General features: G+C 53.1%; 8 protein-coding genes across 8 annotated transcripts; 5 read left to right on the top strand and 3 right to left on the bottom strand.

Moving 5' to 3' along the window:
* N7474_008864 (D-3-phosphoglycerate dehydrogenase) lies at positions 1–1,676 on the top strand (the record flags this gene model as incomplete). Its single annotated transcript, XM_057200274.1, has 6 exons — positions 1–287; positions 348–655; positions 712–1,344; positions 1,400–1,458; positions 1,513–1,594; positions 1,648–1,676. The coding sequence occupies 6 exons, from the start codon at positions 1–3 to the stop codon at positions 1,674–1,676; spliced, it is 1,398 nt and encodes a 465-aa protein (XP_057050975.1).
* A 394-nt stretch (positions 1,677–2,070) lies between these two features.
* N7474_008863 (CDC2/CDK family serine/threonine-protein kinase) lies at positions 2,071–4,015 on the bottom strand (the record flags this gene model as incomplete). Its single annotated transcript, XM_057200273.1, has 8 exons — positions 2,071–2,749; positions 2,814–3,008; positions 3,062–3,275; positions 3,328–3,355; positions 3,409–3,563; positions 3,615–3,711; positions 3,769–3,850; positions 3,906–4,015. 8 exons carry the CDS (start codon positions 4,013–4,015, stop codon positions 2,071–2,073), a joined length of 1,560 nt encoding a protein of 519 aa, XP_057050974.1.
* A 1,052-nt stretch (positions 4,016–5,067) lies between these two features.
* On the bottom strand, positions 5,068–10,142 carry N7474_008862 (uncharacterized protein; the record flags this gene model as incomplete). The annotated part of the gene is made up of 19 exons (XM_057200272.1): positions 5,068–5,354; positions 5,411–5,559; positions 5,620–5,770; positions 5,825–5,870; positions 5,923–6,046; positions 6,104–6,336; positions 6,401–6,532; positions 6,586–7,055; positions 7,112–7,265; positions 7,332–7,647; positions 7,705–7,812; positions 7,866–8,011; positions 8,060–8,409; positions 8,465–8,596; positions 8,669–8,735; positions 8,789–8,923; positions 8,976–9,905; positions 9,962–10,001; positions 10,051–10,142. The coding sequence occupies 19 exons, from the start codon at positions 10,140–10,142 to the stop codon at positions 5,068–5,070; spliced, it is 4,062 nt and encodes a 1,353-aa protein (XP_057050973.1).
* A 706-nt stretch (positions 10,143–10,848) lies between these two features.
* Positions 10,849–12,228, top strand: nap1 (histone chaperone NAP1; the record flags this gene model as incomplete). The annotated part of the gene is made up of 5 exons (XM_057200271.1): positions 10,849–10,895; positions 10,949–11,028; positions 11,079–11,789; positions 11,844–11,869; positions 11,917–12,228. 5 exons carry the CDS (start codon positions 10,849–10,851, stop codon positions 12,226–12,228), a joined length of 1,176 nt encoding a protein of 391 aa, XP_057050972.1.
* Positions 12,229–12,795: 567 nt separating this feature from the next.
* N7474_008860 (type V myosin) lies at positions 12,796–17,829 on the top strand (the record flags this gene model as incomplete). The annotated part of the gene is made up of 7 exons (XM_057200270.1): positions 12,796–12,930; positions 12,994–13,126; positions 13,177–13,366; positions 13,428–17,274; positions 17,330–17,403; positions 17,462–17,676; positions 17,726–17,829. The coding sequence occupies 7 exons, from the start codon at positions 12,796–12,798 to the stop codon at positions 17,827–17,829; spliced, it is 4,698 nt and encodes a 1,565-aa protein (XP_057050971.1).
* Positions 17,830–18,065: 236 nt separating this feature from the next.
* N7474_008859 (non-canonical purine NTP pyrophosphatase) lies at positions 18,066–18,892 on the top strand (the record flags this gene model as incomplete). The annotated part of the gene is made up of 6 exons (XM_057200269.1): positions 18,066–18,236; positions 18,294–18,367; positions 18,421–18,565; positions 18,626–18,662; positions 18,709–18,770; positions 18,827–18,892. The coding sequence occupies 6 exons, from the start codon at positions 18,066–18,068 to the stop codon at positions 18,890–18,892; spliced, it is 555 nt and encodes a 184-aa protein (XP_057050970.1).
* Positions 18,893–18,914: 22 nt separating this feature from the next.
* On the bottom strand, positions 18,915–21,335 carry N7474_008858 (uncharacterized protein; the record flags this gene model as incomplete). The annotated part of the gene is made up of 8 exons (XM_057200268.1): positions 18,915–19,119; positions 19,176–19,324; positions 19,371–19,554; positions 19,786–19,990; positions 20,047–20,204; positions 20,260–20,291; positions 20,344–20,811; positions 20,865–21,335. The coding sequence occupies 8 exons, from the start codon at positions 21,333–21,335 to the stop codon at positions 18,915–18,917; spliced, it is 1,872 nt and encodes a 623-aa protein (XP_057050969.1).
* Positions 21,336–21,722: 387 nt separating this feature from the next.
* On the top strand, positions 21,723–23,519 carry N7474_008857 (aspartate kinase; the record flags this gene model as incomplete). The annotated part of the gene is made up of 1 exon (XM_057200267.1): positions 21,723–23,519. One exon carries the CDS (start codon positions 21,723–21,725, stop codon positions 23,517–23,519), a length of 1,797 nt encoding a protein of 598 aa, XP_057050968.1.
* Positions 23,520–24,103: the final 584 nt, after the last annotated feature.

The following is a 24,103-nucleotide window of genomic DNA, read 5'->3' as shown; positions in this document are numbered from 1 at the left end:
ATGACTTCTGCCAAGGAAATCCGTCCTCGCCAGGATCTGCCCGTACACGCCCTCTCCACCTCACCCTCCGCCTCCTTCCATTCCTCGGCCGGCAGCTACGGTTTGGCCGGCCGAATAATTCCTCTGGCCAATGCAAAGCAACTGAAGCCATTCGCAACCAAGGACATCAAGGTTCTGCTGCTGGAGAATGTGAACCAGGCTGGTCGTGATATCCTCACCCAGCAAGGCTACCAGGTCGAATTCCTCAAGTCGTCTCTCCCTGAAGACCAGCTCATTGAGAAGATTCGGTAAGCCGTGATCAATTGCCATCGTTGAAAAATAGCCAGGCTGACTATGTGGGGGGATAGGGATGTGCATGTCATTGGTATTCGTTCCAAGACGAAGCTCACCGCGCGGGTGCTGAAGGAGGCCAAGAATCTGATCGTAATCGGTTGCTTCTGTATCGGCACCAACCAGGTCGACCTTCAATATGCCGCCGAACAGGGTATTGCGGTTTTCAATTCTCCATTCAGCAACTCTCGCAGTGTTGCAGAATTGGTCATCGGTGAGATCATCGCCCTGGCTCGTCAGCTGGGTGACCGTTCCAATGAGATGCACAACGGCACCTGGAATAAGGTGAGCAACAAGTGCTGGGAGATTCGTGGGAAAACGCTAGGTAGGTATCCCAGTAGAACAGCTTTGGTGAAGAGGCGGCTCATGACAATACTACAGGCATTATCGGTTACGGTCATATTGGCGCCCAGCTGTCAGTACTTGCAGAGGCCATGGGCATGTCGGTCATATTCTACGACGTGTTAAATCTGATGGCTCTGGGAACTGCACGACAGGTGGAGACTCTGGAGGCTCTCTTGGCCGAAGCCGACTTTGTCACTTGCCATGTGCCGGAACTGCCGGAGACGAAAGGGATGATTGGACAACCCCAGCTGGAGCTGATGAAGGATGGAAGCTATCTGATTAACGCCAGCCGTGGCACTGTCGTGGATATTCCCGCTTTGATCCATGCCATGCGCAGTGGCAAGATTGCCGGAGCTGCGCTGGACGTGTATCCCAATGAACCGGCCGGAAACGGTGACTACTTCAACAGCGATCTCAATATGTGGGGCAACGATCTGCGCTCCCTCAAGAACCTGATCCTGACTCCTCACATCGGCGGAAGTACCGAAGAGGCCCAGAGTGCCATTGGTATCGAGGTTGGCCAGGCCTTGGTCCGCTACGTCAACGAGGGCACGACGTTGGGTGCCGTCAACCTACCCGAAGTCACGCTTCGTTCCTTGACCATAGATGAACCGAACAACGCTCGGGTGATCTACATTCACCGGAACATCCCTGGTGTCCTTCGCAAAGGTGAGAGTTGGAAGGTAATGGTTCGGATGCCGACAACGCTGACTCCTTGCTACAGTGAACGAAATTATCGGCGACCACAACGTCGACAAGCAGATGACCGACAGCCGTGGAGATGTATGTTGAAACCCGTCCATGCTATGATATGTTTCAAGATTAACCGTGACTTAGGTGGCTTACCTGATGGCTGATATCAGTAACGTGGATACTGCCATCATCAAAGCTCTGTATGAGAGCCTGGAGAGCCTTTCCTGTATGACCCATGGATCTTGGAGCCGTATACTTTTCTCGCTAACTGTCTGCCAGCCCGAATCATGACCCGGATTCTATACTAAACCATTGACTTTCGATGGCACTGTTTGCTTTTAATCAACTTAGCCCGCACGAACCAACTTTTTTATTCCAGTTGGACACTTTCAACTAGGCCCACGTGGAAAGATTCGCATATGCAAATATTTACGAGTGATGGGTGGAAAGCTCTGCACGGTGAGACAGGATTCTGAGGGATATATCAAGGCCGGATCTAGAGAAAAAGTCGTGACATGAATAATTCTTGATTTCATTTAAAAGTACAAAGATTGAGCGCCCCGCACACTCTGGCTGTAGGGTAGACTGCATTGTGCACTGAAAATGTGTTGGAGGCTCATACCAGCCAAAGCGAGCATCTTGCGGCGATGGTGGTGTGGCGGATAGGAAGGCATGCGATAGTTGGATGGTTGTGCGGAAGTCTTATCCCCTTCCCCCTTCTCGGTAGCTGGGGCTGCGACTTCGTCTCCTAGGCGAATGGTCCCGGCGCAAGTCGTGTCGATCCGTCGACCGCCTGTCTGAATTCGAGTGTGAATTGTACCCGCCGGGATCGCGTGGGCGGTCGTGAGAGCCACCGTAGCTCGGTACATAAGAGTCCATATTTCCAGAAAATCGACCGCCGGGACGATTCGAGCCGTATCGATCCCGTCGCTGGTCGTCTCTTCCAGATGGTCTGGTAGGTTGTGATCCATCCCAGTTCGGGTGGTTGGATGTAGGAGGCTTCGCGGGGAGTCCACCATCCCTTTGCTGGGGGAAGGGCCCGCGCCGTGGAGCGTTGCCGTGGCCTGGTCTGCCGCCACGGGCTGCACCAGGAATTCGACTATTTCTCGGCTCTGGTCCGCGAGGGCCACTCGCCCAGCCGCCACTGGAATAACTGTCTGTAGAGCCACCCGGCGGAACAGGCGCCACGGGGGGGCGTTGGTTGCGGAATTTCTTACGGTCAAATTCGTGAGAATCTTGGAAACGCGGGAGCTCGCCGGGGTTCGCAGGCAGTGGTGGTGTCGTGAAATAGGGATGTTTCAACGCATCTATAGCATTGATTCGTTTTCGCCAGTCGAGTTTGAGAAGCTCGCGAAGTAGTGAAATGGCCGAGGGACTAAGTCTAGGTCTCTGTTAGAACGCCCATGCTCTCAACGGAACAACGACGTGAATGAAGTTTGACATACTCCTTGAAGACTTCGGCAAGATTCCCACGTTTGTATCCAAAGTTTTTCACACCCTCACAGCCGGGAAGTGAACTCCACCCGGGCATATTCTCTTCCGTAGGCGTTCCCACGAGACTGAAGATCAACTGTGCCTGATTGAGATCACTACTGCCGGAGAGAATCGGGCTTCCTTTGAACATCTCGCCAAACACGCAGCTAGAATTGTGAGAACGAGAGAGCAACAAAATAAGAGGCCTTGGATGGCTTACCCGACTCCCCACATGTCGATTGCAGTGGTGTAGCGTCGCAATTGAAGCAGTAACTCCGGAGGACGATACCACCTTGTGACGACAAGAGCAGTGTACTCTCTTTTTGCCTCTCCTCCGCCCTGCCCAGGCTGAGGAGGAGACTCATCGTAGGGCCGTGCAAGTCCGAAATCAGCGATTTGAAGAATCCCACCATTGCTGATCAGCAGGTTCGCCGCTACCCAGGAATCAGTTCCGATAAAGGCAGAATCGAACTTGGGATGGCTCACCTTTCATGTCGCGGTGTAGGATGCGGCTCTGCAATTCTGTCAAAACAAGCTTTCTCTTGGTGGGAACCGAGATATTCGTACCGCGTGCAAGTACCGCAATCCTTCGAGGAGTTGCTTCAAATAGCATTTGATCTGTGGCTCGCTAAATTGCACCGCTGGGTTTTCCAGAAGTCCGGATAGGTCATGTTCTAGGTAGGGCATGACCATGTACATGCTAGGCTTCTTTTGCCTTTCGCCTGCGATCAAAGTCAGCCCATCGCTTCTAGAAAGCCAACAATGAAGCGAACCTTTGCTACGCTCAATCGCCATCTCTCTGAGCTGTAGAATGTTCGGGTGAGAAAGCGCCTTCAAAAGTTTGATCTCTCGAATCGCAGTGATCGGGAACTGAGAAGAATAAGGTAAGCGCCCATGGCCGTATACGGCAGGAGATAGTGCACTTACACCATCCTTTTCATTGTGCATGAGAATCTTCTTCAGCGCCACAAGCGAATTGTCTTTTCTTGACTTCGCTTTATATACCTCCCTACCAAGATGTCAGCCGCCTGGCGCATTCCACGATATCCCGTGCCACCACCTACCCAAAGGTCCCTTCGCCCAGTTTGCTCACAAGTTCAAAGTTGTGGATGCTCGAGCATCCAGGGAACCGAGGCTGGCCATTGCTATCATTCTCGAGGGATTCAATCACCATATTTGCTCCAGTTAGCCTCAATTAACTAAAATGAAGCGCGCGCTGTGCGAGAGCAGGATGACCCTAGGATCGCGTCGAGGAACGGCGCGTGTTCGAACGGGTGGGTTTTCATGAGATCAGATTGAAGTCGGAGTATCGTCGATGCACCCAGTCAGCTGGATCGGGATTGGTCGCGATGACAAGAGTCCTTGGAGGGACCGATACCCTTCATAGTAAGACAGAGGCGCGAGAAGATCGAGTGGGACGGAGAGCCGGGAATGGCTCTGTCGGGAAACGCAATGAAAGAAGGCGAGGGACGGGACTTGGTCGGTCACGTGCCACCTTCTTTCATCACTCGGGCCACTCAGCAGTCCGTCACTTCATTCACTTCTTCCTCTCCCGCTTCGACTCGAAACCACCTTCGACCACGTCCCTCCGACAGTCTGTCCTCACCACCTTTTCTTCCACAATGCTGCGACAAGTCAAATGCTAACCCTAATATTATCCACACAGGAATGGCGGGCAATTCACACCACCCGATTCATATCCACAAGGCCCGCCCGCTCTATCGGTTCACGGCAACTGCCCTGGGCGCGAGCATGTGGTTCTTTGTAGGCAGACCCCTGCTTCTCCATCACAATTGCTGCTGACCCGGGATTCTCGATTTAGCTCATGTACCGGGCCAAGAAAGACGGGCCTGCTCTTCTAGGTTGGAAACACCCTTGGGACCACTGAAGATCGATTTCATCGTCACGACCCTGGGCATCATTCACATCAATTTACGCCCCCTCCATTCAAAGATCCCAATTATACTTGCGCCCATCGATGTTGCGGACCGGAAAGACAGTGTGGCATGGTTCCGAATCCCAAGTCGTTGATTATTCTGCTTTTGGTGTCCATTTTTCTGTACTGCAGCCGGAGTGTATCATACCAATTCTCAGTCAATTGATTTAAGAGTGCTTCTTATTTCCACCGGAAACAAAAAGCGAAGTGGCCGATGAAGGCCATTCCGCCAACAAGATTTGTACATCTATCATTCTATGCCACGGACGGTATAAAATACAAGGGATCTATCACATACCCATCTCCTCGCGAAGAACTTTATACTCACGACGCTTCTTGCGATAGCTTGGCCGTAGACGTGTGTTGGCGTATCCGAGGAATCGTGCCAAATATGGAAAGACGTTTCTTTCCGCCATCCAAGCCACGGAAAAGGCGCCAAGCGCAAGCGCAAGCAACCACCCTTTGAAGCCGTCGGACATGAATGTCAGCTGCATCACTTCCAGCACCCAATGCGATGGGCGGAAGAGCATATAGCTGGCAATCAGTAGATCCACAATGATGGTGCAAAGAAGCGGAGCTAAACCCGTGTCAGTGTATATAATTCAAAGTATCTTTTTTGTTGCCGCTGCTCACCGTTCAATCGCAATGGCTTCCGGAATGGCGGCCCCACACTGAGTACAATACTAGCCAAGATGTACTGGTAGCATGAGAACAAAAACAGGGAGGTGTTCTCCGAGTTGTCAATGCTGCTTTTCTCCAGGTCAATCCGGGGAGGCTGGAACCTGCGAAGGGTGTTAGGAACAATCCATGAGACAAGATGTGACTGGTGAATGGCCACTAACCAGGGCTGGTATTGGACGGTTTTGAAGATTGCAAGTTGAGACAAGATGACAATTGCGATCTGTCCCAACAATGGTGTCAACACCTTCCGCGAAACCAGGTCTGCAGTTGGGCGCTTCCGGGAGAGCGTGGGATAAGGACCGGTCCAGCCCACTAGTTGGTCACAGTCAGCAGGTTCGAGCATAGAGATGGAGGAGTGATACTCACTGAAGATGGCAAGTGGAAGAATGAGGGCGAGGTCGATGAACAGGAACTAGCAAGCGATCAGTGTCTTCCTAAGGTATCTCCTTCCTTTTATCACTTACTTGAAAGTCACCAAGGTTGGACGCCGAGGTATAAAGAAAACTGACAGTGGAGAACTGAATCGCCGAGTAAAGACTCATATACTTAAAGCAGCAGAAGCTTGTCACCAACGCAGCTCGGCCCTCCCTAGGGTAATCAGCGGCTGTTCATTTCAAACTCAGGACCTCTTGTAATGCAACTCACCGAATCAATGTTGGGACACAGGATATTTCAAATTGGCGGCTGGTGAAGGGCGCAGCGACAGACGCCTCGGCGTCCGACAGCGAAATGCCAACATCGGCTGCTTTTAATGCACCGCAATCGTTTGCGCCATCACCGCAGAAACCACAGCAATAATCAATCGACTGCAGCTTTTCCACCAGCTCGTGCTTTTCGTCTGGCGACATCCTGGCGAACACTTTTCCGCAAACAAGCATCTGAGCAGAGCATGAGTACTCGGAACTGTAATGGCAAGGGTTGAAGGATCGAAGAGCAACTCACCCTTTTCAGAACATCCTCACTGCCGAAATCAACCACCCATCGGAACACGTCTCCAGTGACCGCAACGCAATATTTGCGCTCATGGAAAGCATTCCCCGGCACAGATAAGTCCTCTACAGAAGAATCCAAGGGCTACTTCTCTATTAGAAAGAACTGATAGCATGCTGGAGAGGGAAGAAGCTTACCAAGAGAGTCCTTGCGTCCAATTTGAGGTCTGGATTGTCAACATTTTCCCAACAAAGGGAGGTCTTGGAATCGGGGCCAGCATCTTCACTTTCGATTAGCATAACGGAGAGATTCGAGGCATTTTGGAAGAACCGACCATCGATGAAATGCGGCATGAAGCAGAGTTCATCTGGACCCACCATGTTGCATTCACGAGCAACGCTGATTGCCGTCAGGATATTGTCGCCTGTGCACATGATGTTCCGAATTTCCGCCTTGTTCAGCTCAGAGATCACGCTGGAGGTACTGGGTTTCAGTTTATTTTCGAAAATTATGAAGCCCATGAATTCGAGGTTGCATTCCGCCTCAGCCCGAGTCAGTTTCTGGATCTTCCTCCAGCTGAGTTTCCGTTCGTATTTGGTAGCACAAGCAATCACACGGAAGCCTTTGTGAGTGTAGTGGTTGAGAAGGTCGTCGTAATCGGACGGCACTGTCGATTCATTGAGCTATGATGCATGTGCATCTCAAGGAAGATCATTGACTTACAGCTTTCGGGCACACATATATCCCGAATACTTTCTGGGGCACCCTTGACAAATACATTGACACCGTTGTCTCCGAACTGCCTGACAACCACGCTTGCACGGCGCAACTGGGAAACAAACTCGAAATTTCGAAGAACTCCAAGCTCTAGAGGATCCTGTAATAAAAGGTCTTAGCAGCGCGCCTCATAGTCTGCGCAGAAGAAGGGCAATAGACTGCTCACATTGGAGTTGTTCGGCTGGTGGCTGTTAGGATACACTGGGAAAGGTGGCTTCGCCACGGACGGTGCTATCGTGTCGTATTTTGGGTTTGTTTGCTCCGAGACATGGCCGCCTCCTTCCTCATATGACCAACCTGTAAATTGAAACATCTTGACATCGAGAGGATCGCCGAGTAGTTCATCATCCACAACTCGGAGGGAGTGACAGGTGGCCATGGTGTATACGATCTTTCTCTGTTTATCAAGATCGTCTGCGGCGTCAGTGTCCTTAGACGGGATAAGAAATCCAGCTGATGTTTCCGACAGCAACTCCGAAAATCTGCAGATGATTCCGTTATCATTCACGAATCTTGTCTTGATGAAACAGGCACCTTACCTCTGTTTGGAAACAACCGTCCTCGCCCCAAGCACATCCAGCCCATCTTCAGTAAGAGTTCCTGTCTTGTCAAAACAGACAACGTCTAGTTTTCCTCCCACATTGACCCTATCGTTTCTGATTAGACTTTTTTTAGAGGGAAATAGATGCATCAATCTTACTTTTGGGGGCTGATGCAAAATATATTCTGTTTTTTGAGACGTGACAACGCAAAATTCGTTCCAATGGTGAGGGTTGCTGGCAGAGCTGGCGGGACAACAATCGTGATCAAATCGAGTGCTCGCACAATGATCAAATGCCAGGCAAGCTTTCTTCTGTTAGCATCTGGAAGCCCACTATTTTGGGGCCTACTTACACCTAACCGGACAAAATTGACAAACGAAGCAATGAAACCAAGAAAAGCAACCATTGCCATGACCGTGATATACCGGAAAGAATCCCGGTAGAATTTGAAACCAGAGGGCTTCGGGAAGAGCATCGAACGTACCAAAGCACCCTTCGTGGTGAGGAACCCCGTCCGAGCAACGACTGCGAGAGCAACTGCCTCGTCGTCATCAACGTGCTGAGGTCGTCGTGCTCGAATGACTTTGGTTCCGCTAAAAAGGAAATGCTTCGCCACATGAGGGTGAACAGAAGGGGTGCTCAGGTCAAGGCATTTAAGTGCATCATCTGTCAAGGGCATTTTGGAGACGGGCACGGATTCACCTGCTTTTATATTAGAACTTTTTCCGGGGCAGCACAGGTGTTCCTGATTACAAACCGGTGAGCATGCTTTCGTTGACAATACAGTCGCCTGACAACAAGATACAGTCGCATGGAACCTGATTCAATGATGGGTCGGAAAACTCAAACACATCACCTGGGACGAGATCTTGAGAAGGAACAGAACGCCCTGCAGCAAATGCGGTCAGCGAAAATGCACATGTGCACATCAACTGCCAGGCTATGAAGGACGTGAACTCACAAAATCCATTTCGAAGAACCCGAACATCACATTCAAAGTGAGAAATTTCCCGAAGTCTTTGCATTGTCTGTTCAGAGCTTAGTTGCGGAACAAAGAGTCTCCTTTCCACTCCAAACTTACCGACCGCGTCTCCAGAACCGTAGCCGCAATGCTAGAAACGGAGATAAGGAAGATACAGACGGCATAGTAGTAGTATTCGTCCATCGACCATAGAATCAGACTTGCAACTTGGAAGATATAGAACGGATGAAAAGCCTGCCCTTGGTTAGAAGATCTCTGGGTGTTCACTGCTCCCCAGTGCACGTACCTCGTCCACGAGAAGCTGTGGAACACTCTTTTGCTGAATGTCGATGACGTTGTGTCCAAAGACCTGCTCTCGGCTGTCACGTTCGTCGGCATCCAAGCCTCCCCGCATGACTTTGACATTCGTCCATGCAGGATCTTTCCAGTTACCTATCAGGCTGAATTTATCCTCAATTGGATGATAGTAGAAACGAAGATATCTGTAGTCGAGGAAGCGAAGAGATGTCACCGTCGGATCACTATCCTCATCCAAGGCATAGCGCAATGAGTCCACGAAAACGGTCGAGAGTGGACGTCCATAGGACTGAGTCCCGACATCATGAACAGTGAACTGATTCCATTGGTCCTGAAACCAGTTAGATGGAGAATTGTCGCCTGGGGATGGGGAGATAGTCACCTCAATTGCGATCCACTGGCATTTTCCCAGAGGCATTGCCTTACCAATCAACCGAACGCGCCATCGCGGTAACCAATGGAACAGAAGGTAGGCAAACCCTCCAGTCAAGATACACAGGGCAACATAAACAGCAAAGCCGGTGATGCTAGTGGAGAAACCAGCAAAAACAGCGGTCAGGTCCTCCGACGCGATGTAGATTTTCTGGTTCAATCTTGCGCCGGTCCTTCGATCGCGGCCATAGGAGCTGGCGGAGAGATGACGCGAAAGAAGAGGGTGCTCAACAGAGTCTCGGGACTGCGATAACCGCTTGGACACAAACGAGGACCGGGCCGACTCCAGGTCTGCGTCACCAAACCCGTCCACGGATATATCCTCGGCCTCACTGGCCATGTCCACCGCATCTTCAGGCGGCCATTCGGCAAAGTCCTCCTCATCCTGAAAGTAAGTGAAGCTGACGGTCGAGTCTTTTCGGGCGCGGCGATGAGCAAATGAGACGACACTCGACGGGATGCTCTCTGAAATGGGGCCGTCAAACACCTATCCTTCGCGGTTAGTGATTGAACTGCGTAGAGGAGCAATGCAAGCGGCCATACCTCATTCCGGGCCATTTCAACCTCCGACACCACGCTCACACTAGACCCATCAGCAACGGGCAAGGAAAGACGACTCGAAGATAGCTTACCTGCTTCGCACGGAATCGCGCCGACGACTCGCTCTGGGCATCGCGAGATCCACGGGCCCGGAGCCCGGGGGCGACTGCGGAATATTGGTCATGGTTGGTGGTCGTGTGGGAGGTGCGGGAGATTAACTAGCTTCGGCTGAAGGACGGGGGAAGGAGGGAGCTATGGATACGACCACCTGGACAGGGGCATGGCAGACTGAGAATTAACCCAATACCGACGGTCAGCTGGACGTTGGGTCTTTGTGGTGACTCTGGGGATTGACGGAAATCCATTTACCTCCAGATGGGCTCCTCTTCGAACGACGCTTATCGTCATGTGACCGGCTTATCGGACATAGTTCGGTGGCATCAGAGGGAGAGAAGAACGATAAAAATAGGGAGTCGGAATCGTATTGGGTTTGCTTCTGTCTCGCGCGGAGACTCCTTTGAAGGGGCATTGCAGGTATGACTTTGGTCCATCGGCCGTTCCGATCGCGTTCTAGATCGTGGTGGTGCCTCAGGCCAAAGCACATTTGAAGAACAGGAAAAAATCAGAGACACGAATCAGAATAATCAGTAATCCCAGTCCGCCTGGATTCTCCATTTCGATCATCCCTCGGTCAGAATCTGCCCAGCCGAATCAAAATCCGGTTGCTGTTGCTAAAATTGTACATAGGTTCAGATCTGTTGGGTGTCCCGCCAAGGCGGCGCTAAAAGCCCACCATCTCTGCCGTTCTTTCTCTCTTCTCTTTTCCCCCCTCCCCAGCAGAACTTTTTTTCTCTTGCTTTTGCCCTTCCCACCACCCTCTCTCCGCAGCCATGTCGGAGCCCATCAGGAACAAGAAGGCCGACTTCCCGGTCGCCCCGTACGTCTAAAAATTAATAATAATCAAATTTCTGTGTGGACTGACGAATCCAGGACCCCGCAAAACACGCCGGCCAACAATGCCCCGATCTCCTCCCACGCCCAGCAGCCCGGCGTATCCAGCATCACAGAAGGTAAAGTTCATCTCGTCCATCTCGGTAACACGTCTCTAACCCCCTACCAGAAACCCTGGACAGTGCCGCGGCCGCCTCGCTCTTCGCCCGAAACCCCGCCCTTGTGTCGATGATCCAGGGCAAATTGGGTCAGCTCGTTGGCCGCTCGTCCGGCTACATCGAGTCCCTGCCTCCCTCCGTTCGCCGCCGCGTAGCGGGCCTGAAGGGGGTTCAAAAGGAACACTCCAAGCTGGAGGCCCAGTTCCAGGAAGAGGTTCTCGAACTCGAGAAGAAGTTTTTTGCCAAATTCACCCCGCTGTACGAGCGCCGGTCCACGATCATCAACGGTGCGGTGGAGCCGACTGATGCTGAGGTGGATGCTGGCAAGGAGGATGAGGAAGAGGAGGCCGAGACCAAGGAAGGCGAGGAGGAGCCCAAGTCGGAGGAGTCTGAGACCAAGGGCATTCCCGAGTTCTGGCTGTCGGCCATGAAGAACCAGGTCTCTCTGGCCGAGATGATCACCGAGCGGGATGAGGAGGCCCTCAAGCACCTCACGGACATTCGAATGGAGTATCTTGACCGGCCCGGATTCCGCCTCATCTTTGAGTTTAGCGAGAACGAGTTTTTCACCAACGAGACCATCTCCAAGACATACTACTACAAGGACGAGAATGGCTATGGCGGCGATTTCATCTACGACCACGCAGAGGGTTCCAAGATTGACTGGAAGGATGACAAGGACCTGACTCTCCGCCTGGAGAGCAAGAAGCAGCGGAACAAGAGTGAGTGCGCCCGTCCCCCGTGTGGCGGCATCTCAGCTAACATGACTCTCGTAGATACCAAGCAGACCCGTGTTGTCAAGGTCAGCATGCCCACCGAATCCTTCTTCAACTTCTTCTCCCCCCACAGCCGCCGTCGGATGACGACGAGTCGATCGCCAGCGACATCGAAGAGCGTCTGGAGCTGGACTACCAACTGGGCGAGGATATCAAGGAGAAGCTGATTCCCCGCGCGATTGACTGGTTCACCGGTGAAGCCCTGCAGTTTGAGGAGTTGGGCGAGGAGATGGACCCGGATGAGTTTGACGATGAGGAGGATGAGGACGACGACGACGAGGATGAGGACGATGAGGGATCCGACCGCGAGGTGGATGATGACTCGGACGAAGAGGATGGCACTTCCAAGCCCAAGAAGGAGGCGGCTGAGTGCAAGCAAAACTAGAACCCTCCGCTGCGATGTGCTTTGTGACGCTTTGCTATGTTTTCTCCTTTTTACTTACTCTCTCTCTCTCTCTCTTGCTCTCCCGTTGATCTCGCCCCCCTAATCACTACACCTACCATCCTCCAATCGAGACTTGACATAATGCGCCTGCTCCGAATCCTTTTCAGTAAATCATAGATCATCATGCCTTCGTAGTCGATACCGTTGTCCGCCTGCAGACGTCACATGACCCGAGGCGGTGGGGACCTGGTCAGGGGCTCTCGCTCGCTCGCTAAACGGCCAGCTGTTAGTGACGGACGGACTGACTTTCCTTTTCCCCTGCGCAGTACTATTATTATTCTTGCATCCCTTCCCCCTTTCTTTCTTTCTTGCTTCTCTTGACCCGCTATGAGCCGATGAGGGGTCACAGAGCGACCCCTCGTCTTTGGTCTGTTCCATCTTTACCTTTCGTGTCTGTCGCTTTGGGTTGATTGGCCCGCCGCCCAGCCCTATTACCTTCCCACTACCTGTCTGTCTGTCTGGATTGCACTCCAGACCGCCTATACTTGAACCGAGCCCGCGTGAGCTATGGTGCACCTCTACGAGGTCGGGACAAGGGCCTGGCAGCCCGACCCGACGGAGGGTTGGGTAGCCTCCGAGCTCAAGGAGAAGAATGTCGATGGAGACAAGGTGTCCCTGGTGTTTGAGCTGGAGAATGGCGAGGTGAGTGTCCCGTGGATCTCAACTCCAGTGTGTGGGGAGCTAACCACTGCTCCGAATGCGCAGTCCAAAACGGTCGAGACCACGCTGGACGATTTGCAGCTCGACAACAACCCGAACTTGCCCCCGCTGATGAACCCGGCCATGTTGGAAGCGAGCGAGGACCTGACCAATCTGTCCCATCTGAATGAACCTGCTGGTTTGTCTCCCATTGGACCCATGATGACCGTCGGCTGATACCCTCCAAAGTCTTGCAGGCGATCAAGCTCCGATATTCCCAGAAAGAGATATATACCTACAGTGGCATCGTCCTGATCGCGACGAATCCGTTCGCTCGAGTGGATTCGCTGTATGTCCCACAAATGGTGCAAGTTTATGCTGGGAAACAGCGCGCCTCGCAGGCGCCTCACCTATTCGCCATTGCAGAGGAAGCTTTTGCGTAAGAATTCCTTGACTATAACCTCTATCAAGTGCACTTGGCTTACGCAAATTCGCTACAGAGACATGATCCGCGACGGCAAGAATCAAACGATCGTGGTTTCGGGTGAATCTGGTGCTGGCAAGACCGTGAGCGCCAAATACATCATGCGTTATTTTGCGACTCGCGAGTCTTCCGACCAACCCGGGAAATACACTACCAGCCGGGCAGACGCAATCAGCGAGACGGAGGAGCAAATCTTGGCCACCAATCCCGTCATGGAAGCTTTTGGTAACGCCAAAACCACCCGAAACGATAACTCTTCTCGATTCGGTAAATACATCGAGATCATGTTCGACGAGCGGACGAACATCATTGGCGCTAAGATTCGGACCTACTTGCTTGAGCGGTCGAGACTCGTGTTCCAACCCTTGAAGGAACGTAATTACCACATCTTCTACCAACTGGTGGCTGGTGCTACTGAGGAGGAGAAGCAGGGGCTGGGACTCTTGTCGATCGAGGAGTTTGAGTACCTCAACCAAGGTGGAGCCCCAATAATCGATGGTGTGGACGACAAAGCCGAATTCGATGCAACTCGCAAGTCCTTGTCCACCATTGGTGTGCCCGGAGAGGCCCAGACTGAAATCTTCCGTGTCCTCGCCGCTCTGCTACATCTCGGCAATGTCAAGATTTCGGCCACTCGTACGGACTCTTCGCTCTCGCCAGAAGAGCCATCTCTTGTGCGCGCCTGCGAGATGCTTGGAATCAATGTCAATGACTTTGCGAAATGGATCGTTAAGAAGCAGCTGATCACTCGTGGTGAGAAAATTACTTCGAACCTGACCCAGCAACAAGCGGTGGTTGTGCGGGACTCCGTCGCGAAATTCATTTACTCGAGTCTGTTCGATTGGTTAGTAGACAATATCAACCGTGGCCTGGCCACTGATGAGGTGCTCGACAAAGTCCAAACATTCATTGGTGTCTTGGATATTTACGGTTTCGAGCATTTCGCCAAGAACTCCTTCGAGCAGTTCTGCATCAATTACGCCAACGAAAAATTGCAGCAAGAGTTCAACCAGCACGTATTCAAACTGGAACAGGAAGAATATGTGCGGGAGGAGATTGACTGGACGTTCATCGACTTTTCGGATAATCAACCCTGCATCGATCTGATCGAAGCAAAGCTTGGTATCTTGTCTCTTTTGGATGAAGAGTCGCGGCTTCCCATGGGCTCCGATGAACAGTTTGTTACCAAGCTCCACCACCATTTCGCCGCCGACAAGCAGCAATTCTACAAGAAGCCCCGATTCGGGAAGTCTGCCTTCACTGTTTGTCACTATGCTGTTGACGTCACATATGAGTCGGACGGCTTTATTGAAAAGAACCGTGACACTGTTCCGGATGAGCAGTTGGACGTTCTGCGGAACTCGTCCAATGGTTTCATCAAAGAAATCCTTGAGACCGCTGCAGCTGTTCGTGAAAAGGACTCCGCTGCGGTTTCGTCCAAACCAGTCGCAGCCCCCGGGCGCCGAATTGGCGTCGCGGTCAATCGCAAGCCTACGCTCGGAGGGATCTTTAAATCGTCGCTGATCGAGCTGATGCACACCATCAATTCCACCGATGTGCATTACATCCGCTGTATCAAACCAAACGAAGGCAAAGAGGCTTGGAAGTTCGAAGGGCCTATGGTTCTCAGTCAGCTGAGAGCTTGTGGTGTCTTGGAGACTGTCAGAATCAGTACTGCTGGTTACCCCACTCGCTGGACATATGAAGAGTTTGCGATCCGTTATTACATGCTCTGCCATTCCTCCCAGTGGACATCACAGATCCGCGACATGTGCCACGCCATCTTGCGGAAAGCGCTTGGAGATGCCAATCACCAAAAGCAAGATAAGTATCAGCTGGGTCTGACGAAGATCTTCTTTCGGGCCGGCATGCTTGCCTTCCTGGAAAATCTGCGGACTTCCCGGTTGAACGAGTGTGCGGTGATGATCCAGAAGAATTTGCGATGCAAATACTATCGGCGCCGTTATCTCGAGGCCCGCGAGTCCATCCTCACCACGCAGGCTTTCGTCCGGGGATTCCTGGCGAGGCAGCGTGCCGAAGGAATCCGCCAGGACAAAGCGGCTACCACGATTCAGAGGGTATGGAAGGGCTCGAAAGATCGGAAGCAGTATACCAAAACCCGCAACGATCTCATTCTGTTCGAGTCTATTGCCAAGGGTTTCCTTTGTCGCCGAAACATAATGGACTCCATCCACGGCAATGCCGCCAAAGTCATCCAGCGTGCTTTCCGCTCGTGGCGCCAATTGCGTTCGTGGCGTCGGTATCGCCGACAGGTTGTCATTGTTCAAAATCTTTGGAGAGGTAAACAGGCTAGAAAGGCCTATAAAACGATTCGGGAGGAAGCTCGGGATCTCAAACAGATCTCTTACAAGCTGGAGAACAAGGTGGTGGAATTGACCCAGCATTTGGCGTCGCTGAAGCGCGAGAACAAGTCCCTCGTCTCGCAGTTGGAGAACTACGAAACTCAAGTCAAGTCATGGAGAAACCGACACAACACGTTGGAGGCTCGCGCAAAGGAGCTTCAGGCCGAAGCCAACCAGGCCGGTATTACGGCGGCTCGGTTGGAAGCTGTCGAGGAAGAGATGAGCAAGTTGCAGCAGAGCCATACCGAGGCCCAAGCTACCATCAAGCGTCTCCAAGAGGAAGAGCGGGCTTCACGCGACGCTGTGCAGGCCACCAATGCCGAATTGGAGCGTCTCAAGCTGCTTAATGGTGACCATGAAAAGGAGAAGTCTGCCCTCCGCCAGCGTGTCTCCGAGCTTGAGGAGCAGCTTGAGGTTGCCAAGCGGTCTGTGCCGGTCAACGGCCTTAATGGTGATCTCCAGAATGGCGTGCCGCAGAACCCTGCTCCCGGCCTGATCAACCTTGTTTCTTCCAAGAAGCCCAAGCCAAAGAGACGTAGTGTGGGTGCTGAAAAGGTCGACACTGGTCGCTTCAGCGGTGCATACAATCCCCGCCCGGTATCGATGGCAGCTCCTGGCACTCTCGCTCGCGCGGGTACTGAGGGCGCACCCGGCGCTGACTCGGTCGAGTATGAACTCGAAGATCTGCTCTCGGCGGAGGAGGATCTGAACGAGGAGGTCACCATGGGCCTGATCCGCAATCTGAAGATTCCCCCTCCCAGCTCCACCCCGCCACCCACCGAGAAGGAGGTCCTGTTCCCTGCCTACTTGATCAATCTGGTGACCTCGGAAATGTGGAACAATGGCTTCGTAAAGGAATCCGAGCGGTTCCTGGCCAATGTCATGCAGTCTATTCAACAAGAGGTCATGCAGCACGATGGGGACGATGCGATCAACCCTGGGGCATTCTGGCTGTCGAATGTACATGAGATGCTTTCATTTGTCTTCCTGGCCGAGGACTGGTATGAAGCACAAAAGACCGACAATTATGAGTATGACCGTCTGTTGGAGATTGTGAAGCACGACTTGGAGAGTCTGGAGTTCAACATCTATCACACGTGGATGAAGGTCCTGAAAAAGAAGCTGTACAAGATGATCGTCCCGGCTATCATCGAGTCGCAATCTCTGCCGGGCTTCGTCACCAGTGAGAGCAACCGGTTTTTGGGCAAGCTCCTCCCTTCAAACAACAACCCGGCGTACAGCATGGATAACCTCCTGAGTCTCTTGAACAATGTGTTCAAGGCTATGAAAGCATTCTACCTGGAGGACACCATTGTCACGCAGACGGTCACCGAGCTTCTGCGCCTTGTAGGAGTCACCGCTTTCAATGACCTTCTCATGCGGCGGAACTTCCTGTCCTGGAAGCGTGGTCTCCAGATCAACTACAACATCACTCGTATCGAGGAATGGTGCAAGAGTCACGATATGCCAGAAGGGACGCTGCAGCTGGAGCACTTGATGGTAAAGTTCTCTCCTTGAGACTCTTTCAGAATCCCTGACTAACTCCCCATTGTAGCAAGCTACCAAGCTACTTCAGCTGAAGAAGGCCACTTTGAATGACATTGAGATCATTCAGGACATCTGCTGGATGTGAGTCCCCGCCCCCTTCACTGTCATTTGAGGCCAGTTCGCTTACTCCCTCCTCTAGGCTCTCTCCCAACCAAATCCAGAAGCTCCTGAACCAGTACCTTGTCGCTGACTATGAGCAACCGATTAACGGTGAAATTATGAAGGCTGTTGCGTCCCGGGTGACGGAGAAGAGCGATGTGCTTCTGTTGACCCCGGTGGACATGGAGGACAGCGGCCCGTACGAGATCGCCGAGCCCCGTGTCATCACGGCGCTGGAGACCTACACTCCGTCCTGTAAGTTCTTTACTTCCTTTCCTCTTGGTCTTACTGACTGTCTGGACAGGGCTTCAAACGCCGCGGCTGAAGAAACTGGCGGAGATCGTGTCTGCGCAGGCGATGGCGCAACAAGAGAGGCTCGAGCTGGAGAATGGGGCGGTCGAGGAATAGTTTTGTATATTAGACATGATGATCTCCTTGGGATTTCCTGCGAGCTACGGATTACGACTAGAGTTGACAACTATCTGCGTTGGGCCTGGGTTTCCATGGCCTTCTTCACAGGATCTTTTCCTAATGTACCTTCATTGTAGTCTCTCTCCCAGGCGGTGCCGGACTGAGTGGATCCCGCCCGCCCATAACACACACATTATTATTCCTTTCTTCCATTCGGTCCGGATCCAGCCATCATGTCGCTGAAAAAGCTCAACTTTATCACGGGCAACCAAAACAAGCTCGCCGAGACGCGGGCCATCCTCGGCAGCGTCATCGAGGTCGACAGCCAGGCCGTCGACGTGCCCGAGATCCAAGGGACCATCGAGGATATTGCCAAGGAGAAGGCCCGGCGCGCCGCAGAGGCAGTAAGTAGTAATGTAGGAATACATGGCAGTAAATTCTCGCATTAACACGAACACTAGGTTAACGGCCCTGCCTTGACGGAAGACACCGCGCTCGAGTTCCACGCGCTCAAGGGCCTCCCAGGCCCGTACATGTACGTACATCCCACATCCCTTGGAACAGTCCCACGAAACTGATGCAAACCAGCAAACCGTTCCTGGATACGTTGGGCCTGGAAGGGTTGAACAAGATCCTGGACTCTTTCGATGACCGCGGCGCTGAGGCCGTTTGTACATTTGCTTTCTGTCGGGGACCGGGCGAGGAGCCTATTCTGTTTCAGGGCCGGACGAAGGTAAGGGCTTCTTCCCTGTCTAGCTACTCGGACGATTGTCTAACTATCGGTGATGCGCAGGGTACCATTGTGCGTCCCAGAGGCCCGACCAACTTCGGTGAGTCTGATTGATTGCCGGAAATGGGCAAATGCTAACTTTCCAGGGTGGGATCCCATCTTCGAGCACGCGGGCAAGACATATGCCGAGATGGGGAAGGAGGAAAAGGTAACAGTCAAATCCACCCCGAGATTATGAATTATGTGCTAATGAATATCAACCAGCACCGCATCTCGCATCGGTACAAGGCGCTGGTGCAGTTGCAGCAGTGGCTGAGCCACCAAGAGTAGATTAGATAGATAGGATGGTAATTCAGTCCGCATTTTGCTCGGCCTGGGTCCTTTTCCAGGTGTCCACCCAGGTCGTAATCCGTGCACAATTGCTATCCACATCGTCGTCCTTTTCGCTGTTCAACTCGACCACGATCTCTTCCTCGAACGCCTCGCGCGCTTCTTCCAGCAGAACCCCAAAGATCTCCGCGTCGAGGTTTTCCTGTAGTTTCGCTTCGTGGTAGCCCCTAGAGGACGACCTTTCAGTACCGCCTAACCCAATGAGATAATCCGGAGGACATACCTTGAAGAAAGACGGTCGTATAGAACTGATGTCGATGGGCAGCGAAGCACCACCACTAGATCAATCCAGGACTTGGGGAAGAGGTCGCACGCATGCCAATCGATCAGGTAGCCGCCCTGCAGCACTTCATCCTCGATCGCATCCAGCAACTGAAGGGTCAGCGACGGGACGGGCTCCGCCAGGAAGGATGAATACCTTGTCCTCATCCACCACCCAGCTCTTCCGCTCATCATCGTAGGTCTCGTAACAGTCGCGCTCCTTGGCGACCTGGTTGATGGACAGGTGCTTCAGACCGAGGTCCTGGGCCAATTGTTCGCAGTGAACGGTCTTGCCCACCCCGGGGGTTCCGGTGATGATCACATTCGGAGCGGTGCGCATTCTTTGAGACTTAGGGAAGTGACAAAGGTGGTGGAGGGCGAAGATTTCCCCGGATCGATTGGTCGGACGAATTTTGCGGTCCGCTTATCTTATCGCCATGATTGTCGGTCTACACTTGTTCGTACTTGAGAGATTATTACGGTAGATTATTTTCTAACTACAATGTGTGGACTGAGTCTATGTAACATCCGGTCATTAGTGATTTTGTGGAATCGGTCGGTTGCGGACTCACTTGAGCAGCTCGAAGAGTTTGTACTTCTGCAGGTACGCCGTGCCTCGCCGGTATGCCTTGAGCAATCGAGTAGGATCGTTGGGTTTGGTATAATTGTTAATTATTTTGTTCATTGCCGGCGATGTCTTGAACATGGGATCAAATACCAGCAGGTTGGCGCTGCCATTGTCTCGGATCTCGAACCCAACGATGGTCATGGAATGTCCTGTTCCGCGCATCAGAGAGGGGGATTGCAGAGGAAAGACAGGTAGAAGGTATTACCTTGGTGCTGGAAGTATATGGGTGGGAGGTCCGTAGTAAATACCTTGGTCTCTTCATCTTCAAGGGAACATGCAGACCGGAAATAGGATGCCACGTCCGTGTAAAGCGCATCGTAGGCGCGCATGTCCTTGCTCTCGGTTAGACTGCTCGCTTCGCATCTATTTGGGTGGCATTAGCTGGATTTGGGAGACTGGCCGGGCGTGTTGGACTCACTGGATCCCGAGGCTGAGGAAAAGTGCTTGTGCCTATCACGGTGTTAGAGACAAACGGGCATATCAAAAGTCCAACCCGACCAACCTCGGGCGTCCCAATAAATTTACGAGTTCCACGAATCCCGCCAGTCTCAGATCTTCCAGTACTGTTAAATCCCATATCCCACGCCTGCTCAATCATATCCTGCAGTTCAAGGATCGTCGGCCCCCTCTCCGGGAAATGCTCATGTCCCAGACTCTTCGTTTTGATAATATACGAAATGAGCATCTGGATGTTCCTATATCCACAGAACCCGCCTTCTCTCGGCATCTTGCAGACATGGCGGACTTTCGGGCTGCTTAGAAATGCGCGCTGGACGGATTGGTCCTGCTCGCATAGCCGGGACAGCACGGGAATCAGATGTTCTGTTTCATTCTCAACTTGTTCGTGCCGGGCCAGTCGACCGTCGGGTGTGATCTGGGTGACTTTGGTCTTGTGCCCTCCTTTCTCGAGCATCTTTCTCAGCCATGAAGGCATCTTCTTTTCGTGGGCATGGGGCCCCAGTTCTGCACGCTGGGCACTCAGTCAGTGGAGGGGCTCTAGGTCAAACATGAAGGGGAAAATACCCCAAGTCGTTTGACGCCGTCCGCTCCGGCGACCTGCGGAGGGCTTCGTGGTCGTGTCGGTTTCGCAGTGTTTGCCCGTGAGAAGTCGCGCTTCGCACCTCGTTTGTTTCCCTTGCGAGAATCTAGGAAGTCGAGCGGGTCGTCTTCGTCCACGGCGTCAGAGTCATCGGTGAGCGGGTCGATATATGGTTGGGATGCACCGCTGTCCTCGAGGGCAATTCCCTCCGCGATATGTAGATCCAGATGTGTCGACAGTTCGGCCGTTGTCACTGTCTCCCCGCAGCCGTGCGGGCACTCTATGTACTTTTCGGCGGACTCATGGCCCACGGCACTCGGGAGGGGATGTGATTCTTCCGCCAAGGCCGGGTCCGTCTCTGGATGGCAGAATTCTATGTGCTGAGCCACGAAGTCGGCATCGGCGTCAGAAAATGGGCATAGTGGACATGTTGAGGTATCGTGAGGAATGTCCATGGTGGATTGGAGTGTGAAGAGTGGCGGGATACTAGAGAAATATATATTCCGATACGTGGACACACCACCACCACCATAAATCAGGAGGTAGAACCACCCCAAAAAGAACAAGCAACCTGCATCACCGACCAAATAGCATCATACATCCTCTTCTGTCTCAGGTACTACTCCCGTATGGCCCATCCCGCCTCGGTAAGTGGTGTGCCTGGTGCCTGCCGGAGTCGGCATGTCACATGACCGCATGCGGCGAATGCCATTCTTCACGGGACTCTCAATTGCTCCTCCGACCGGGTGTACAAAGCAGTGAAGGATAGACGCAACGCAATAAACAAACACCGGGTCGAGAGATCTCGCCTCGGATCGCTACACTAATCCTAGTTCATCAAGATGGTCATCTTCACTGGCGGGGCGCCCCCCGACGGATGGCGTGATTGGCCCTCCGATATCGTTCCCGCTCCGGGAAGGCGGAAAAAAAGTCGACGGGCCCTTGAGTCAGACCCCGTCGTGCCCTCTCCTCCATACCTACATGTGTGCGTCGACACTTCCATGACCATGGATTCCGCTGCCCGCAACCTAGAAGCGAGCCAGAATCCCCTGCCGCGCCCGTCACCCAGCAATTGGGTCGTGCAAAAGTTTGGCGGGACCAGCGTCGGCAAGTTCGCGTTGAACATCATCGAACAGGTCGTCGAGTACGTTGGACTCTCTCTTTTGCTGTCATGCGCAGTGTTGCTTACGATTCTCTTCCCCCCAGACCCAGCCTGGTCGACAATCGAGTCGCCGTCGTCTGTTCGGCTCGAAGCAACTCGACCAAGGCCGAAGGCACCACCAACCGGTGAGTCACCCCAGACCCTTCCAAACGCACCAATTCTAACCGCCACAAGATTGCTACGGGCAGCGCGGGATGCGGGAATCCCCCACTCGCGCCAGTATGAATCCCTCGTCGACGCCGTCCGACGGGAGCACGCCCTCGTCGCCGAGGAACAGGTCAAGTCACCGGAATTGAGACAGCAAGTGATCGCCGATATCAACGAGGAATGTGAACGGGTCCTCAAAGTCCTCGAGGCGGCGCAGACCCTGGGGGAGATCAGCGCACGCTGTGTGGACAAGGTCATGAGCGCGGGGGAGAAACTCAGCTGTCGACTCATGGCCGCCTTCTTGCAGGACCGAGGAATCGACTCGCAGTATGTCGATCTGGCCGAGGTGATTGATTTCCCCATCGGCAACCAAGGTCTCGACCAGGACTTTTACAACACGCTGGCCACCGCCCTCGGCAATAAGATCGAGGCCTGCGGACACCGAGTCCCCGTGGTCACCGGGTACTTTGGAACGGTTCCGGGCGGGCTGCTCGATCAGATTGGCCGAGGCTATACCGATCTGTGTGCGGCCCTCGTCGCCGTTGGAACCCATGCCAAGGAGCTCCAAGTCTGGAAAGAAGTGGACGGCATCTTCACGGCGGACCCGCGCAAGGTGCCCACGGCTCATCTGCTCTCGACGATCACACCCGCAGAGGCGGCGGAGTTGACCTTCTACGGCTCGGAGGTCATCCACCCGTTCACCATGGAGCAAGTGATTCGCGCCAAGATTCCAATTCGCATCAAGAACGTGATGAACCCGAAAGGCCGGGGCACGGTCATCTACCCCGACTCAACGGCCGAGCTCGAGCGGACCACTCCCGGGCATGATCCCCGACTGTTCCGTACTCGCAGTCCGAGCTTCATGCAGAGACCCAAGCGACCAACCGCAGTGACCATCAAGCACAAGATCCTGGTGATCAACGTCCACTCGAACAAGCGGTCGCTGTCACATGGCTTCTTTGCCGGCATCTTCTCGGTGCTGGATAAGTGGCGCCTGTCGATTGACTTGATCTCGACGAGTGAGGTTCACGTGTCCATGGCTCTCCATTCGGAGATGCCCCTCCTGAATGGTAACGGACGGGACGAATACCAAGTCATTGACGACGACCTGAAGGGGGCCTTGAATGATCTCGGCAGCTACGGGACGGTAGATATCATCCCGGAGATGGCCATTCTGAGTCTGGTGGGCAAGCAGATGAAGAATATGATCGGCGTGGCCGGCCGCATGTTCACTACCCTGGGTGAAAACAACGTGAACATTGAGATGATTTCACAAGGTGAGTTTACAATCCTCGATCTGGACCCTGGACAGGCGCTGATCCACCTGTAGGTGCGAGCGAAATCAACATATCTTGCGTGATCGAAGAACGAGACGCCGACCGGGCTTTGAATATCATCCACACCAGCATGTTCACCTTCCTGGATTAGCGTGCGTCGAGTTGAGAGAGTCGTTGTCATTTGAGATATCCCCTTGGTTTTTTTTTTGTGATAGAGAAAAGTGGCATTGCAGCCGCCCTGTCTCCCTGGACGATCGCCGCGAGTCAGGGGCTGATGAGCATCCTCTTTTTCTTTTGTGGTACTTGATGCATGGGCTTGGCGTTTTCCTTTGCTTCCATTCCATGGCGCTTGTCCTTTTGCAGCCAGCCATGATCACTGTAATTAGTCTCCTTGGTTCACGGCGTTGCGGCATACAGCATGTGCATGAATGAAATGTTTAGATCGTATTTCTGGTCCGCAAGCAAGGTTCCCCCGTACGGTTGGCCATGGGCGGACTCCTGGGCCGGATGGCGCTGATCGACCCGCGCGCCATTGACAGCCAGCAAGGGGGTGAGCCGACGCAGGCACTGTCTTAGAGTTGCAGCGATGGCATACCAGGGGATTGGGCTGGCCCACCCCTATGGACGGGTCGAGGAC

Source organism: Penicillium riverlandense (assembly GCF_028828495.1).
Source record: "Penicillium riverlandense strain IBT 135883 chromosome Unknown utg000007l_segment0_segment0, whole genome shotgun sequence".
NCBI lineage: Eukaryota > Fungi > Ascomycota > Eurotiomycetes > Eurotiales > Aspergillaceae > Penicillium > Penicillium riverlandense.
Note: the sequence above shows the minus strand (reverse complement) of the source record. Positions and strands in the feature narration are given on the sequence as shown.